The 16,493-nt window shown below is 41.7% G+C and overlaps 1 protein-coding gene across 2 annotated transcripts in view; it reads left to right on the top strand.

Moving 5' to 3' along the window:
- The first annotated feature begins 524 nt into the window (after window positions 1-524).
- The window catches only part of LOC132404221 (coiled-coil domain-containing protein 60-like), a 98,808-nt gene continuing 82,839 nt past the window's right edge, over window positions 525-16,493 (top strand). The window contains exons 1-4 of one of the 2 annotated variants that reach the window (XM_059988310.1): window positions 525-731; window positions 838-1,127; window positions 4,785-4,874; window positions 12,830-12,909. In XM_059988310.1, the coding sequence (XP_059844293.1) occupies window positions 840-1,127; window positions 4,785-4,874; window positions 12,830-12,909 (458 nt within the window). In that variant the 5' untranslated portion in view covers window positions 525-731; window positions 838-839. Of the gene's footprint in view, window positions 732-837; window positions 1,128-4,784; window positions 4,875-8,831; window positions 10,472-12,829; window positions 12,910-16,493 lie in introns of those variants that run through there. The other variant, XM_059988311.1, reaches the window with a different exon arrangement.

The following is a 16,493-nucleotide window of genomic DNA, read 5'->3' on the forward strand; positions in this document are numbered from 1 at the left end:
GGTACATGGAGCTTAGTAAAATAGAGGGCTAAAGGTAAGCCGAGTAATTTCTAAGGTAGGGACATATTCTGCACAACTTTGTGGGCCGAAGGGCCTGTATTGTGCTGTAGGTTTTCTATGTTTCTATGAAACAGAACAATGATGCCCATAATCTACACCCAAGCACACTTGTACAAACGTATTCAACGCATGCAACCGAACTGCTTATGGTATGTTCTGAGGGGCAATGGCAGAATGAAGGCCAGCATATGTGAGGCACGCTAGGGACTCCTAAAACTGCCCCTCCACCCCGACTGAATTACAGCAATCAAAAACATCTTAGGGGATGAATTCCCTCTGCCTGTACATTTTGTGTGTGTGTGTGCGCGCAAATGTCCGCTGTCAGGGTGCCACGGATATTTATATGCGTTGCTGTCATTTTTTGTCCATTTGTACGAATACCACTGCCGCTCTTCAGCGCACACAAACACCCACGCTTCTCTGCCGAGAGTTTAAACACACTTCGTGGAGAGGTTAAGCAAATACTTGCCATTTTGGTTTAACTGAAGGGAGCTTGGTAACATTTCTATCCCACTGAAATACCGTGCGGAATGGAAAGGCTGATGCGGCGGAGAGAGTCCACCCTGTTCACGTGGACCCAGCGCAGTCTCCGTCACCCGGGAAACTAAACAAACTTGGGGCACGGTTCTCAGCGAACTTTCGGCTCTTAAACTGCTTCGCAAAGGTTGCCGGTAGGCTTGAGATCTATTTTTAAAAGTTGACTTGACAATTTACAAAATTAATCTTTATGGAAACTCGTAATAACTTTATGAACTGCATTTCTTTTTCTCTTCCCAGTCATGCCCGCCGGCGGCAAAGTGTTGGACCCGCGGTCTTTCGTGGCGATAAAGCCCCTTCCCTTCTCTCCTGCCGAGGGGCTGAAGGTGCAGGCGAGAAGTCTGACCGTCTGCAGACCCTGCGAGCCCAGCAGGGAGCAGCTGTTCCGCGAGAGTTACCGCCGCAGGCAGAAGCAGCTGAGCCAGCAGGGCTACCGCTCGGCGATCTGGAAACCGTACGAGGCGATCGGGCAGCCGCTGCACCTTGGACAGAGGGGGCTCATACTCCACTCGCTGGGGCAGCTGGATCAGGTCAGCACGGCGATGTCCCTCACACTAAACATGACAACGTGTATCACACACAGACAACGACCCCTCACTAAAGATGATAACATACTGTACACATATGCCGACACAAGGCACACACAACACACTGATGCACAGACAACACACAAATTATTATTCAGTGTTTGTTTTGTGTATGTTGTTTGTTGGTATGTTGTCTATTCATATGTAGGTACATCTGTGTGTTGCCTGTGTATGTTCAAAGTTCAGGGTAATTTTTCGTTATCAAAGTACATAAATGTCACCATATACAACTCTGAGCTTCTTTACTGTGGACAAAGTGAATATAAGAAACACAATGAATCGCTGATTGACAGCACCTAACAGGACAGTCAACAACTGAGGTGAAAAGAAAACAATAATCTCTCTAAGTATAAAAAGGAAGAGGAAAAAAGAAATAACAATAATAGTAATAATAATTAATATCGAGAAAATGAGGTGAGTCCATAAGCTGTGTGAACAGTTCAGTGACAGGGTGAGGGAAGTTGAGTGAAGTTATCACCTCTGGTTCAAGAGCCTGATAGTTGAGGGATAATAACTTTCTGAACCTGGTGTCGTGGGCCCTGAGGAAACTGTACCATAGAATCATAGAACACTACAGCACAGTACAGGCCCTTCAGCCCTCCATGTTGTGCTGATCCATATAATCGTTAAAAAATGTACTAAACCCACACTACCCCATAACCCTCCATTTTTCTTTCATCCATGTGCCTGTCCAAGAGGCTCTTAAATACCCCTAATGTTTTAGCCTCCACCACCATTCCTGGCAAGTCATTCCAGGCACTCACAACCCTCTGTGTAAAAAAAAACTTACCCCTGATGTCTCCCCTAAACTTCCCTCCCTTAATTTTGTACATATGCCCTCTGGTGTTTGCTATTGGTGCCCTGGGAAACTGATACTGACTATCCACCCTAGCTATGCCTCTCATAATCTTGTAGACCTCTATCAAGTCATTCTTCTACGCTCCAAAGAGAAAAGTCCCAGCTCTGCTAACCTTGCTTCATATGACTTGTTCTCCAATCCAGGCAACATCCTGGCAAATCTCCTCTGCATTCTCTCCATAGCTTCCACACCCCTCCTATAATGAGGTGACCAGAACTGAACACAATACTCTTAAGTGCAGTCTCACCAGAGATTTGTAGAGTTGCAACATGACCTCTCTACTCCTGAACTCAATCCCCTTGTTAATGAAGCCTAGCATCCCATAGGCTTTCTTAACTACTCTATCAACCTGTGCAGCGACTTTGAGGGATGTATGGATTTGAACCCCAAAGTCCCTTTGTTCATCCACACTCTTAATTAACCAACCATTAATCCTGTACTCAGTCTTCTGGTTTGTCCTTCCAAAATGCATCACCTCACACTTGTCCAGATTGAACTCCATCTGCCATTTTTCTGCCCAACTCTGCAGCCTGTCTATATCCTGTTGTAACTTTTGACCACATATAGATCCATCCACAACTTCTCTGATCTTCGTGTCATCCACAAACTTACTCACCCATCCTTCCACCTCTACATCCAGGTCATTTATAAAAAATCACAAATAGCAGCGGTCCCAGAACAGATCCCTGCGGCACTCCACTAGTCACCAGCCTCCAGGCAGAATACTTTCCTTCCACAACTACCCTCTGCTTTCTTCCTTTAACCCAATTTTTTATCCAAACAGCCAAGGTTTTATCCAAGTGGATAAAACCAAGTGGTTTGGTTTTATCCAAACCACTTATCCCATGTCTTATGACTTTCTGGATGAGTCTGTCATGAGGGACCTTCTCAAATGCTTTGCTAAAGTCCATGTAGACCACATCCACTGCCCTACCCTCATCAATTTCTTTTGTTACCTCTTCAAAAAACTCAATCAGGCTCGTGAGGCACGATCTTCCCTTCACAAAGCTATGTAGACTATCCATGAGTAGACTGCACTTCTCCAAATGCTCATAGATCATACCCTTAAGAATCCTTTCCAGTAGTTTGCATACCACTGACGTAAGACTCACCGGTCTATATTTCCCACGTTTCTCCATATTACATTTTTAAACAAGGGAACTACATTTGCCATTCTCCAGTCCTCCGGCACTTCCCCTGCAGCCAAAGAGGATTCAAAGGTCATGGCTAATGCTCCTGCGATCTATTCTCCAAATTCCCACAACAACCTGGGGTGTATCATATCCAGTCCTGCGGATTTATCAATCTTAATGTTTTTAAGAAGATCCAGCACTTCTCATGCCCCCTTCTCCTAAGTCCTTTCTTTAGCTCCTTCCTGGCTACCCTATATTTCTCATAAGCCCCTCCTACTTCCTGCTTCTTATATCTAACATATGCTTCCTTTTTCCTCTTGACGAGTTGCCACACATGTTTCATCAGCCACGGTTCCCTTTTCCTACCATTTTTTCCTTGCCTCAGTGGGACAAACCTATCCTGAACCCAGCTCAATTGGTCCCTAAACTTCTCCCACATTACTTCTGTGCTTTCCCCTTCCCCCTTTGAACATCTGATGGCAGTGAGAAGAGTGCATGGCCTATTTGGTGGAGTTTGTGATGATGGATGCTACTTTCCTGCAATAGTGCTCGGTGTAGATGTGCTCTATGCTGGGGAGGGCTTCACCCACTGTAGACTGGGCTGTGTCCACTACTTCTCGTAGGCATTTCCATTCAAGAGCCTTGATGTTTCCATACCAGTCCATGGTGCAACCAGTCAATGTACTCTCCATCGCATATCTATTGACATCTGTCAGAGCTTTAGATGATGTGATGAATCTTTGCCAACTTCTAGCAAAGAACAGGCTCTGCTGTGCTTTCTTCATGCAGGACCCAGGACAGACCCTCTGAAACGATAAAGTTGTTGACCCTCGCAGCCTCTGATTCCCTGATGAGAACTGGTGTGTGGATCTCCAGTTTCCTCCTGAAGTTAATACTCAGTTCCTCAATCTTGCTGACATTGAGTGAGAAGTTGTTGTGGCACCACTCAGACAAATTTTCAATCTCCCTGTTATATGCTGATTCATCCCTACTTGTGTTTTGTATCTGTGTACATCAGTCTGTGTTTTTGAATCCGTGTAACCAGACTAAGATCCAGATAGAGTGGGTGCTTAGGTCTTGTCCGTTTTCTTTATTTTGCAACGTTAAAACCCACATTGCTCAGAAGGGGCATCATTAGAGGAAAACTATGAACCAGCATTGTGCACTACTTTGCAGTCTGAGTAACTGATACACCGTGTATCAGTCCATTTGGAAGTTCTAATAGTCACCAGTTGCAACATTCTTAATTAGCAAGTACTCACTTGTGTTTAGACCATGCATAATAAAAAAGGGTTATTTAAGTTTTGACATGATCAAAACTAAGTTTATGCTGAGGTTTTGCACCATTATTATAAAACTTTCTGCTTTTCTGTAAAGCCCATTCTCGCATGTTGTGCCATGTGAAATGAGTGATGAATGTCTTTGTTTTGAGAAGATATAAGGCACTTAAGTGAATAATTTCTTTACCTGATTATTTGGTTTATGAATCTCAAGGGAAATCAATCCCCTCACTAATCCCCTCACTGCTAGAAGTAACAGTTAGAACTGATGTGATGATAATCTCACTACAGTACTTGAGTGGTTTTGTTTCATTTTATCTTTTTCCAGACCATGATTGATGAGACCTTCAGTAGCATGGAGGAATGCCCAGAAGAAGCCAAACGCTTGAGCTCAACGACTGTGGCAAAGGAGAACAAGGTGACATTGAGGAAAATGTGAAAAAACTCCTGAAAACATGAAGTTAAAACAGAAAATGCTGGGAACTCCTAGCAGTGTCTGTGAAGCGAGAAACAGACTTGATGTTTGAAGTCAAAGATCCTTCATCAGAACTGGAAAAAAAATTCGACAATAAATGGAAATGGGAAAAAAAATGAACTGCAGATTCTGATGAAGGGTCCAGGACCTGAAACATTAATTCTGTTTATCTTTCCACAGATGCTGTCTGACTTGCTGAGGGTTTCCAGCACTCTTTGCTCATATACTTGAAGGAATCGCTGATTTCTCCTGCACTATCTAGAGTAAGCTGCAGGCCTCAAACTGACGAAAACAACACGCAGTACGCCAACATCTATGAAAAAGAGTAAACTGTCAAAGTTTTGGGCTGAGACCTGTCATCAGGACATGAGCCCTCATGAAGGGTCTTGACCCAAAACGTCGACTGTTTACTCTTTTCCATAGCTGCTGCCTAACTTGCTGAATTCCTCCAGCATTTTTTGTGTGTTGCTTGGATTTCCAGCATCTGCAGATTTTCTCATCACAGTACTCCACGCATGGCCTCACCAAAAACAATTGCAACATACTGTCTCAACTCCTATAGCCAGTGCCTTGACCAATGAAAACCAGCATGCTAAATGCTTTTTTCACCACCCTGTCTGCCTGTGATGCTGCATTCGATGAGCTATGCCTTTCAACTCCTAGGTCTCTCTGTTCCATTACACTTCCTAGAGCCCTATAATTCACAGTGTAACTCCTAGGCTGCGTTGATTTTCCAAGGTTCATCACCTCACACTTATCCGTACTGATATCTATTTGCAACTCCTCAACCCACTTCCCTAACTAATCAAGATCCCCATGTAGTCTATAATCCCTTCTTCATTAGCAACGACACCTCATTTCAAGACATTTGCAAATATGACTTGCTTCCAAGTAATGTGTGTGTGTATATATATATAAAATGAATAACAAGGGTCCCAACACTAACTTTGCGGCACATAATTAATCACCAGCCTTTGTTTCAAGTGCTGTTACTCAAATGTTCACCATTGCCCACCTGCTTCTGAAAGCGCCACTGTCCCTTTCCATCAGAAGCACCACCTGCAGCATTTTGCCTCCAGCTATCACCTCTCAGCCTCTGTTGCTGTTTCAGTGCTTCCCTCCCCTTCTGAGCCCAACTGGCAATCACACCACTCAAATGGATCCAACTACCATTTGGTTGCTCTTACTCCACCTCAGCTCTTTATACGGACTATCTCCCCTCTGCCCTTTCAGTCCGGGTTAAGGGTCTTGACCCAAACTTCGACAGATGCTGCTTGGACCACTGAGTTCCTTGTGCAACCAAGGCAGATGGTACAGATCCCTCATATCCCCATCTCACAGGTCCTCATATAAAGTAGTTAATGTGGAACCCTCTTTCCTCCGGTCGAACTTTTAACGGTAGCATATTGGAAAGAGCTAGCTACTGCTGGCTGGCAGTGCTGATGGTGTGCTGGGCAGCTGAGCAGAAGTGTTTTGAGTCTGTCCTGTGGCATTTGATGATCTGAATGGGTAACCTCCACAGCCGTATCGTGTTATTTTTGACGCTTCAGTATTCCTTATTGTTTCTTTGTCCTGGGAAATCCAAGTGCTTTGCAGATAGACTCTGAGAGGAAGTTCTGGAGTCTCTTCTTTTCAAAATAGTGCACAACCCTATAATGCGGTATGATGAGGAGCAGATTCCAGTCTTTGTACCATCATCTGAAACCAAAGTTATGTTGAAATTGTATAACATGCTGCTGCCTAATTTAGGGGTATTGTGTGCAGTTCTGGTCACCTAACCACAGGAGAGATATCAATAAGATTAAAGGAATGGAAAGAAAATATACAAGGATGTTGCCAGGACTTGAGAACTTGAGGGGAAGATTGAATGGGTTAGTACTTTATTCCCTGGAGTGTAGGAGAACGAGCGGAGATTTGATAGAGGTATACAAGATTATGAGGGGCACAGATAAGGTTTTCCACTGAGGTGGGGTGAAAGTAGAACAGAGGTCATGGGGTAAGGGTGAAAGATGAAATGTTTAAGGAGGAACTTTTTCTCCCAGAGGGTGGAGAAGGTGTGGAATGAGCTTCCAGTGGAAGTGGTGGCTGCAGGTTCAATTTCAACATTTAAGAGAAATTTGGACAGTTGTGTGGATGGGAAGGGTATGAAAGGCTATGGTCCAGGTGCAGGTCAATGGGACTAGTCAGATTATTAGTTTAGCCCAGACTAGATGGACTGAAGGACTTGTTTCCATGCTGTACATAATAGGAACATTTTAAAGATTCTTGGATGGGAACATTGATACAGAAAAATCAAAGGTTATGCATTATATAGAAGGGAAGGGTTGGGCTGGTAATGGAGTATGCTTATATGGGTCAGAATAACTTTGTGAATCAAAGTGCCTCTCTATGCTGTACTGTTATTTGTTCTATAGCTCAATGAAAATGAAGCTTGAAGAGAAAACAATAAATGGAGTCCCTGACGATTTTGGCCAATAGAGACATTCAAATCAGCTGTTTCCACAAGCGTAATTTCAGGACCACAGGATGTGAGGGTGTGGACTGACCAGGAATGTATAGGGTATTCATTTCCCAATGAGTAAATCAGAGGGTCAAAGTTTAACAAGAGGTTGAAAATGGAAACTGGAATAAACAGTAGGATTTAAACTGCCAGTTACCCTCTAACCTGGCACTTTAAGTACCACATGGCTAAGTGCCAGGTTAGAGGGTAACTAGCAGTTTAAAGTGGCTGTGTGCTGTAGGCTTTTTTCCCAGTAATAAGGCTTTGATTTCACAGAGGACAAGGGTGGTCAGATGCACTCACTGGCCACTTTATTAGGTACACCTCTTTAGGTACATCTTTTTAATGCAAGTATCTAATCAGCTAATTGTGTGACAGCATCATACTGCATAAATGCATGCAAGCATGGTTAAGAGGTTCTGTTGTTGTTCAGACTAAACAAAAGAATGGGGGAAGAAATGTGATCTAAATGTCTTTAACTGTGGAATGATTGTTGGTGCCAGACAGGGTTGTTTGAGTATTTCAGAAACTGCTGATTTCTTGGGATTTTCACGCATAGTAGTTTAGAGAAAATGGTATGAAAAACAAAAAAAAAATCCAGTGAATGGCAGTCTTGTGGGAACAAGTGCTTTGTAAATTTTATTTTTTTTAATTTATTTAATGAGAGAGGTCAGGGCCGAATGGTTGAACGGGTTCAAGCTGACAGGAAGGCAACAGTAGCTCAAATGACCATGCACTGAGTGTATGTTTGTAGACTTGTTTCATTATTCCCTGCACATCCCAGCAGTAAACACAACATTTGGATTCCTATTGTCTGCAGTTTTTGCATTGTAAAGTGCTGTTCCATCCCTCCCATATAGTCATGAAGGGAATCAAGAAGAGAATTATGTACCGAGGACTTCAAACTTAGAAGCACCGTGCTAGAATTGAATGTTGTTGGTTGCCATGCAGCATGTTCAACTCGTACCTCAGAAATCCTCTGATGAGGACAGGGATCTATCTCCTAACCCTTCTTACCCTTGGGCTGTTACACTGCTGTAAGTCTGCTACAATACACTTATACATAAAGTGATTGCATGTCGTAAACACGAGAAATTCTGCTGATGCTGGAAGTCCAAAGCAGTGCACACACACAAAATGCTGGAGGAACTCAGCAGGTCAGCCAGCATCCATGGAAATGAACCTACGGTCAACAGTTCAAGCCAAGACCCTCCTTGAGGACTGGAAATGAAGGGGGAAGACCCCAGAATAAAAAGATAGGGGAGGGGAAGAAGGATAGCTAGAAGGTTTTAAACGAAGCCAGGTGGGTAGGAAGGCAAAGGACTGAAGATGAAAAAATCTGAGAGGAGAGGAGAGTGGACACTGGAGAAAGGGAGGGAGAGGGGGCACCGGGGGAAGTGATAGGCAGGCAAGAAAAACTAGAAGACCAGAATGGGGAATGGAAAGGTTTTTTTTACCAGAAGGAGAAATTGATATTCATACCATCAGGTTGGAGGCTACCCAGACGGAATATAAGGTGTTGCTCCTCAACCTGAGGGTGCCCTCATTGTGGCACGGGGAGGCGATGGACTGACCTGTTGGAACAGAAGTGGGGAACGGAATTAAAATGCTTGGCCAACAGGAAACACTTCTTTTGGCGGATGGGGCAGAGGTGCTCAATGAAGCAGTCCTCCAATTAACGACGGGTCTCACCAACATAGAGAAGACAGCATTGAGAGAACTGGACACTATAGACAACCCCATCAGATCTGCAGTTTGCCTCATCTGGAAGGACTGTTTGGGGCCATGGTGGAGGGGAACTGGCTGGTTCAATAGAAATTTACAAGTGACTGTAAATAGTGCCTATAGCCATAAAAGACAAAACCTTCATCATAATGTGTTCAGATAGAAGAGGTTGGAATGGGCTGCAGGAAGTAGTTACTAATCAAAATTGTTTCAAAAAATTACCTAATAAACCCTGACTAGAATTTTAATTTAAGAGACAATTGCGGAAAAAGAGCATGTTTGATGTCACCAGCCCTGCCCTTTTTCTGTAATTTTGTCTCAAATTAAAATTCTAGTCAGCGTTCACTAGTTAATTTTTTGACACAATTTTGATTGCTAACTACTGTACATTTCTGTGAATGATGATAAACCCTTTAATACAATTATCTTTCCAAAGAATTTATTTCTATTGCTAACTGGGGACTGATTGTGTTCCAGTTTCCCATTAGACTTTAACAAATGCATTCAGTAGATAACTCCATCCATTTGCTGTGCATGAATGTATACTGTTAACTTGGGAATTCCACAAATTGCAGCTTAATATGATGGTGTTACCCAAAACTAATATTTTATTTTGTAAACCTGGCCTAAATTCCTCTGTAATTTTTTTTCAGCAATTCTCAGATAATTCATTTTGAAGTTTAAACTCAATAGAAACTTAAGCACCATACACAAAGTTCTGGAGAAACTCAGCAGGTCAGGCAGCATCTGTGGGAAGGAATAGAGTGTTGATGTTTCAGGCCAAGCCTTTCGTTGGACACGTTATGACCTTTCATGAGTCCTGATGAAGTGTCTTCGCCTGAAATGTCAAATCTTTTATTCCATGCCATAAATGGCAGCTGACCTGCCAAATACAGCATTTTGTGTGTATTCCTCTAGATTTCCAGCATCTGCAGAATTTCTTGTGTTTTGGAAATGTAAGTAAAATTATTGTCACGGTGGTGATACATGCTTCCTACTGTACTGGCCCTTGGTGACTTCATAAAAAGTACATTTATTTATTAACAAATTACCTATGCAGTATACAACCCTAAGATTCATCTTCTTCACAGATCACAGAAAACCATGGAATCTGTTCAAAGAAAACATAAATCCCCTGCACAAAAAAATATCGCGCTAACAGCCTAGTTTGCCTAGATTGATACCAGGTGGTCTGTCAGGTTTATTCTTCTGTTTCAATATAGAAATCGTCGCACAATATAGAATTGGCTGCTGGACCATTTTAGAGTGTGGTTAAGAACCAACACAAGGGGTTGATCTGGAGCCATATAGAGAGGTAGGTCAGACAGGTGCAGAAAGTGGATTTTCCTCCCCAGTCTGCTTTTATGACATTCTGAAGGAAAACGTTTTCTGCTATTGTTACTTTGACAAGTGTCCTTTTTCCCAAATGAGAGCCATAGAGTCACGTTGTACAAAGACAAGCCCTTTAGCCTACTGTGTCAAATGTTCATCTGTACTCATCCCATCTTTTAGGACTTGTTCCATACTATTAAATGCCTTGGCAATTTGAGTGCTCAATAAAAAAGTTGTAACTGTTGTAAGTGTAACTCTCGCTTCGGCAAGCAGGGTGATAATGCCCGGCCCGGCCAGACTTAAGAAATCTCATTTGGGTGGGTGCTGCACGATGCATCCCCTGTTACAAGTCAGTACCCCAAAATAACAAACAGTACACAATATGCAATTAAAAGATTAAGCTTTATAATTCTTACGTTGACTATATGGTTAGTAAAGAAATGAAAAAAAGAAAAAAAATAGCCCAAGTTGGAGCTCACTGATAAGTTGATCGTTCACTATCGACCTCTTCCGATCGTTGCTGCCCTTTGGACCCTCGCTCTGACTCCACCCCGTCCGGCGGTCTACCAAATCTCTCCATTCGTGTCTTCTCTCCTCATCTCTCCCCGGCAAAAGCCTGCGAAAAAGTCTCCTTCCAGATTCACAAGACAGGGCAACAAAATCCTGATTGGCTGAGGTGCATATGATATCCAGTTATCTCCAGCCATAACCCAAACATTGCTGCTACAGAAAAACCATTACCTCAGCAGTGAAACATTACGGAGAAGCCATTTCATTAGCCTTAGCAGTGAAACATTACAGAACAGCTATTACAGCACGTTATATCAGAATACTTGCCTTTACCAGCTCAAGAAGTATATTCCTGATTTTAACCAAGTGGCAAAAAAGTTCTTACTCAGATAACCACTAAACCTCTTGACCTCATCCTAAACCTATGGCCCCTAACTTTAGACACCTCTGTTATGGGGTTAGACACATCTGCTTTTATAAACTTAATTTAAGTTCAATGAGTTCAAAGTTCAAAGTGAATTTTATTATCAATGACACCATATATAACCCTAAGATTCATTTTCTTATGGGCATTCTCAATAACCTATAGAATAGTAACCATAACAAAATCAATGAAAGATCACCCAACTAGGATGTTCAACCAGAGTGCAGAAGACAACAAACTGTGCAAATACAAAAAGACAAAATAATAACCGTAAATAAATAAGCAATACGTATCGAGAACATGAGATGAAGAGTCCATTGTTTTGGGGGTATTTCAAAGATAGGGCAAGTGAAGTTGAGTAAAATTATCTCTTTGATTCAAAATCCTAATGGATGAGGGGCAGTAACTGTTCCTGAACCTGGTAGCGTGAGTCCTAAGGCTTTCTTCCTGATAGAAGGAGCAAGGAGAGAGCATGTCCTAGGTGGTGGGTGACCCTGATGATGGATGCTGCTTTCCTGTAGGAATGTTTCATTTAGATATGCTAAATGGTTGGGCGAACTTTACCCGTGATGGACTAGGCCGTATCCACTACTTTCTGGAGATCTTTCCATTCAAGGGCACTGGTGTTTCCATAGCAGGGTGTGATGCAGCTAGTCAATATACTCTCCACTGCATATCAATAAAAGTTTGTCTAAGTTTTAGATGTCATTCCAAATCTCCATAAACTCCTAAGGAAGTAGAGGCACTGCCATGCTTTCTTTGTAATTGTACTTATGTGCTGGGCCCTGGACAGATTCTCCAAAATAATAACATCTAGGAATTTAAAGCTGCTGACCCTTTGGTCCTCATATACCTCTGGTTTCCCTCTCCTGAAGTCTATAATCAGCTTCTTAGTCTTGCTGGGTTATTAGTCCAAGCACGTCCATTATAAGCCTGCTAACTCAACTGATGCAGCATCAGTGAACCCAATAATTACTGGATTTGGTATGGGCATATAGTGCTATTTCCTTGGTCTCCAGTTTGGAACACTTTTAAAAAGTTAAAATTGCCTGAATAATCATAAAGATCATTTAAAGCTCTGAGTCTGGATCTCAGTAACAGTGTAAGTATTACTAAGGTACATCCTTTGTGTGGATCTTCGATTTACAAGATTCATACCTCAACTGTCATTGGCTCACATCACTTGATATAATGACCGTCATATACACAAAGGTAATAGTCCTTCTGAGTCATCAGTCTCCTGAAAACAGCAAGAAATTACTTGAGTTTCCACTATTATTTTTTTGGTATTTTGTTCAAATCAACTTAAAAATGGTAAAGCTCCTTCTTGGTATGTCTATGTTTTGGGCTGATTCCGAGCTTGCGGTAAAGGCTCAGTATGTTTTTAATGCTGCTCTAATTCCCTAGATGCCTGCTGAAAATCATATACATCTGAAGCACAAAGACAAAGACCTGAAAACTATCAGTAAGGATCTGTTGCACATCAGGTAAGAGTAAAGCATCACAGCGAGCAATTGAACTCTCGAGGCTTGAACGTTCGAAAGACGAAAATACCACATATGCTGGAAATCTGAAATAAAAACAGAAAATGAGGTTTTCAAGAGGTCGAGCTGGTGACAAAGAAACAAATAGGGTTAATATTTGTGGTCAGTTGGAACCCATTATAATGGAAGGTCATTGACTGAAACTTTAATAGTGATTCTTTGTGCAGGTGATGCCCAGGACGATGGCAAGTTTGAATTAATTCAGGTCAAGCCAGGACTGAGGTTTTGGTGCTGTATTTGCTCCCAATACCACCAGGGCTGGGATGGAGAGTAGAATATGACCAGGTTTACTCATAATTATAAATAGTACATCCTGATAGTACATGCTTATGAATATTGGTAGAATCATGTTCACAGCAGGGAGTCCAGTGCCATCAGGAAAGGTTTGGTTTGGTTTAATGCAACATGTATCGAGGTACAGTGAAAAGTCTGTCTTGCATACAGAACAATTCAGTACACGGTACATTGAGGCAATACAAGGTAAAACAATAAAATAATGCAGGATAAAGTGTAACGGCTATAGAGAAGGTGTAGTGCAGGTAAATAAGGAGCAAGATCATAATGAGGTCAAGAGTCAATCTTATTGTCCTAGGGAACTGTTCAATAGTCTTATAACAGTGATGTTAAAGTTGTCCTTAAGCCTGGTAGTACGTACTTTCAGTCTTTCTTATCTTCTGCCAGATGGGAGAGGGTATAAGTGAGAATGTCTGTGCTGGGTGGGGTCTATGATTATGCTGTCTGCCTTACTGGGCAGCGTGAAGGACAGACTTGCTATGTCGGAGCCAGAAAATTTGCTGACACTTGTGGGCTGCCACCAGAACACCCTTGGGTGCGTTAGTTGCCAACGCAGATGACATATTACACTGTATGTTTCTGTGTACAGTATGTGTGATAAATAAATGAATCTTGAGACAGAGGAGAGGAAGTGTAGAATACAAAATAAAAAGATAACAATGACTTGTCTCCATTGCTTCATCCAAAGTTAAAATGACCTGCTAAGTTCTGATATTTTCCAAGTGCTTCATAACTAGATCACGAGCATCCGTGTTTTACTCAGTTCTGATGCAGGGCCTGAAAGGTCCACAGTCCCTTTGCTGTCTGACACACTGACTCCCTCCGGCAGTTTTTATTTCAGTCACTTGAGTTCTGTTATCTTAAGTTGATAGATTTCGAAGAATTTGTTGCTTAATTTTACTGCTGTTTCCCTTCCAATGAAACGGCCATGTGAAAAAGAAGAAAATAACACCTCCCTCAAATGCCCCTAAATGGGCAAGTGGCTTAGTAGACAAAGGGTGGGAAGATGTTAGATTCATTTCCTCATTCCACCTGATCTCTAATGAGGGAGTGAAGTTGGATCAACTGTTGGGCTTACTGTACAAATAAAAACAAATCAATCAATATAACTGCCTGCCCATTGTAATCCAGACCCATTGAGGTCAATGGATGTCAACAGGATTAAGCTAAGTCACCTATGATGTCTTGTTGATGGAATAGCTTTCTAATATTTATTTGATTACTAGAACATTAATGGTTTTCCTTCACCTGAGCCACCTCCAATCCTTCTACATCTTTTTCTGTCAGCATAACCTTCTATAGAATCCTCTTTCATTTGTTTATCTGGTTTTTTTCCTCAAGTACATCCATAAAAATGACCCCAGTCAGATCAGATTAGCAACATCATCTCCTCCACAATCTTCATCAGCACAGGAGCACCACAAGGCTGTGTGCTTACTTTCCTGCTCCACTCACTTTACACTTATGACAATATGACTAAACATAACTCCAATGCAATATTTAAGTTTGATGATGGCACCACTGTCAAAGGCTGAATCAAAGGTGGTGATGAATCAGCATACAGGAGGGAGATTGAAAATCTGACTGAGTGGTGCCATAACAACAACCTCATACTCAATGTCAAAAAGGTCAACTTAATCATTGACTTCAGGAAGAGGAAACTGGTGGTCCATGAGCCATTCCCCATTGGGGGAATCAAAGGTGGAGGAGTCAGCAGCTTTAACTTCCTAGGTGTTAACATTTCAGAGGACCTGTCTTGGGCCCAGCACATAAGAGCAATTATGAGGAAAGTACAGCAGCGCCTCTACTTCCTTTGGGGTTAGCAAAGTTTTGGCATGATGTCCAAGACTTTTGACAAATTTCTATAGATGGTGGAGAGAATTTACCTGGCTGCATCACAGCCTCATATGGAAACGCCAATACCCTTGAACGGAAAATCCTACAAAAAGTAGTGGATATGACACAGTCCATCGCAAGTAAAGCCATTGAGCATCGAGTGTTGTCATAGGAAAGTAGCATCCATCATCAAGGACCCCCAATACCCAAGTCATGCTCTCTTCTCATTGTTTCTATCAGGAAGAAGTTACAAGAGCCTCAACATTCACAGCACCAGGTTCAGGAACAGTTATTACCCCTCAACCATCAGGCTCTTGAACCAAAGGGGATTCAACTTCACATGCCTATCACTGAACTGTTCCCACAACCTATGGACACTTCAAGGACTCTTCAACTCATGTTCTTGATACTTATTGCTTATTTATTTATTATTATTATTTCTTTTTTTCTTTGTATTTGCACAGTTTGTTGTCTTTTGGTTGTCCACCCCATTGGTGTGGTCTGTCATTGATTCCACTATGATTATTGGATTTCTTGAGTTTATCAACAAAAACATGAATCTCAGGGTTGTATATAGTGATATGTATGTCCTTCAATAATAAATTTACTTTAAAATTTGAATAAGTTGTTCCAGTGACTCTTCATGCTGGTAAGTTTCACAATCTCCATATCCACTAAGCAAAGGTTTCAAAGATTTCCCTTGGACTTCTACATGAACATTTATTGCCTCTTCTCTATGAAAACTGTTCAGAATTTTAATTAACCTTGATGAATCATCTCTCAGTTTTCTGTTTACAAAAGAAAGGAAACACATGTTGATCACTAGAGGTAGAACCTCAGTCTTCTTTGATCAACCATGCAAACCATATTGCCAACTGCTCTCTTCTCCCCATTATCCCTGATACCTGGATGTCTTTTTAATATAATTGTAGCCCAAACTGTACACAGTGTTCCCATTATGATCTAACCATTCACATGACTAGGGAAGGCACAAGCAATCCAGTAACTTGAGCAGGTTGTTGAAGAGCAAGTTGGCTCTTCAGGAGAGCAGGTGTTGAAAAATAGGGGAGGAGATGAGAATTTTATTTGCTTTAGGTCAGGACTTAATATGTTCATTCATTGACAATGAAGAGGTCTGTCTGTCATCACTTCAGCCTCTTAATTAATGATGCACATTAAGAAATGGATGTTAATTAAGATACTTTTCTAAAGTGCATTAACTGTAATCACTGAACTGTTTAAGCAAGATTGAATAAATCAGGAATTCATAAGAATTTAATAAATGGAAGATCAACTAGGACAGATTACCATATGGGGAATTTAGAAGTGGAAGTATTAATCAAGATTAAAGGATTTAACATACTTGATATGAAATTTCAATGGTCGTTTAGAAGGGC

The sequence above is a fragment of the Hypanus sabinus genome, chromosome 13 (assembly GCF_030144855.1).
Source record: "Hypanus sabinus isolate sHypSab1 chromosome 13, sHypSab1.hap1, whole genome shotgun sequence".
NCBI classification, from domain to species: Eukaryota; Metazoa; Chordata; class Chondrichthyes; order Myliobatiformes; family Dasyatidae; genus Hypanus; species Hypanus sabinus.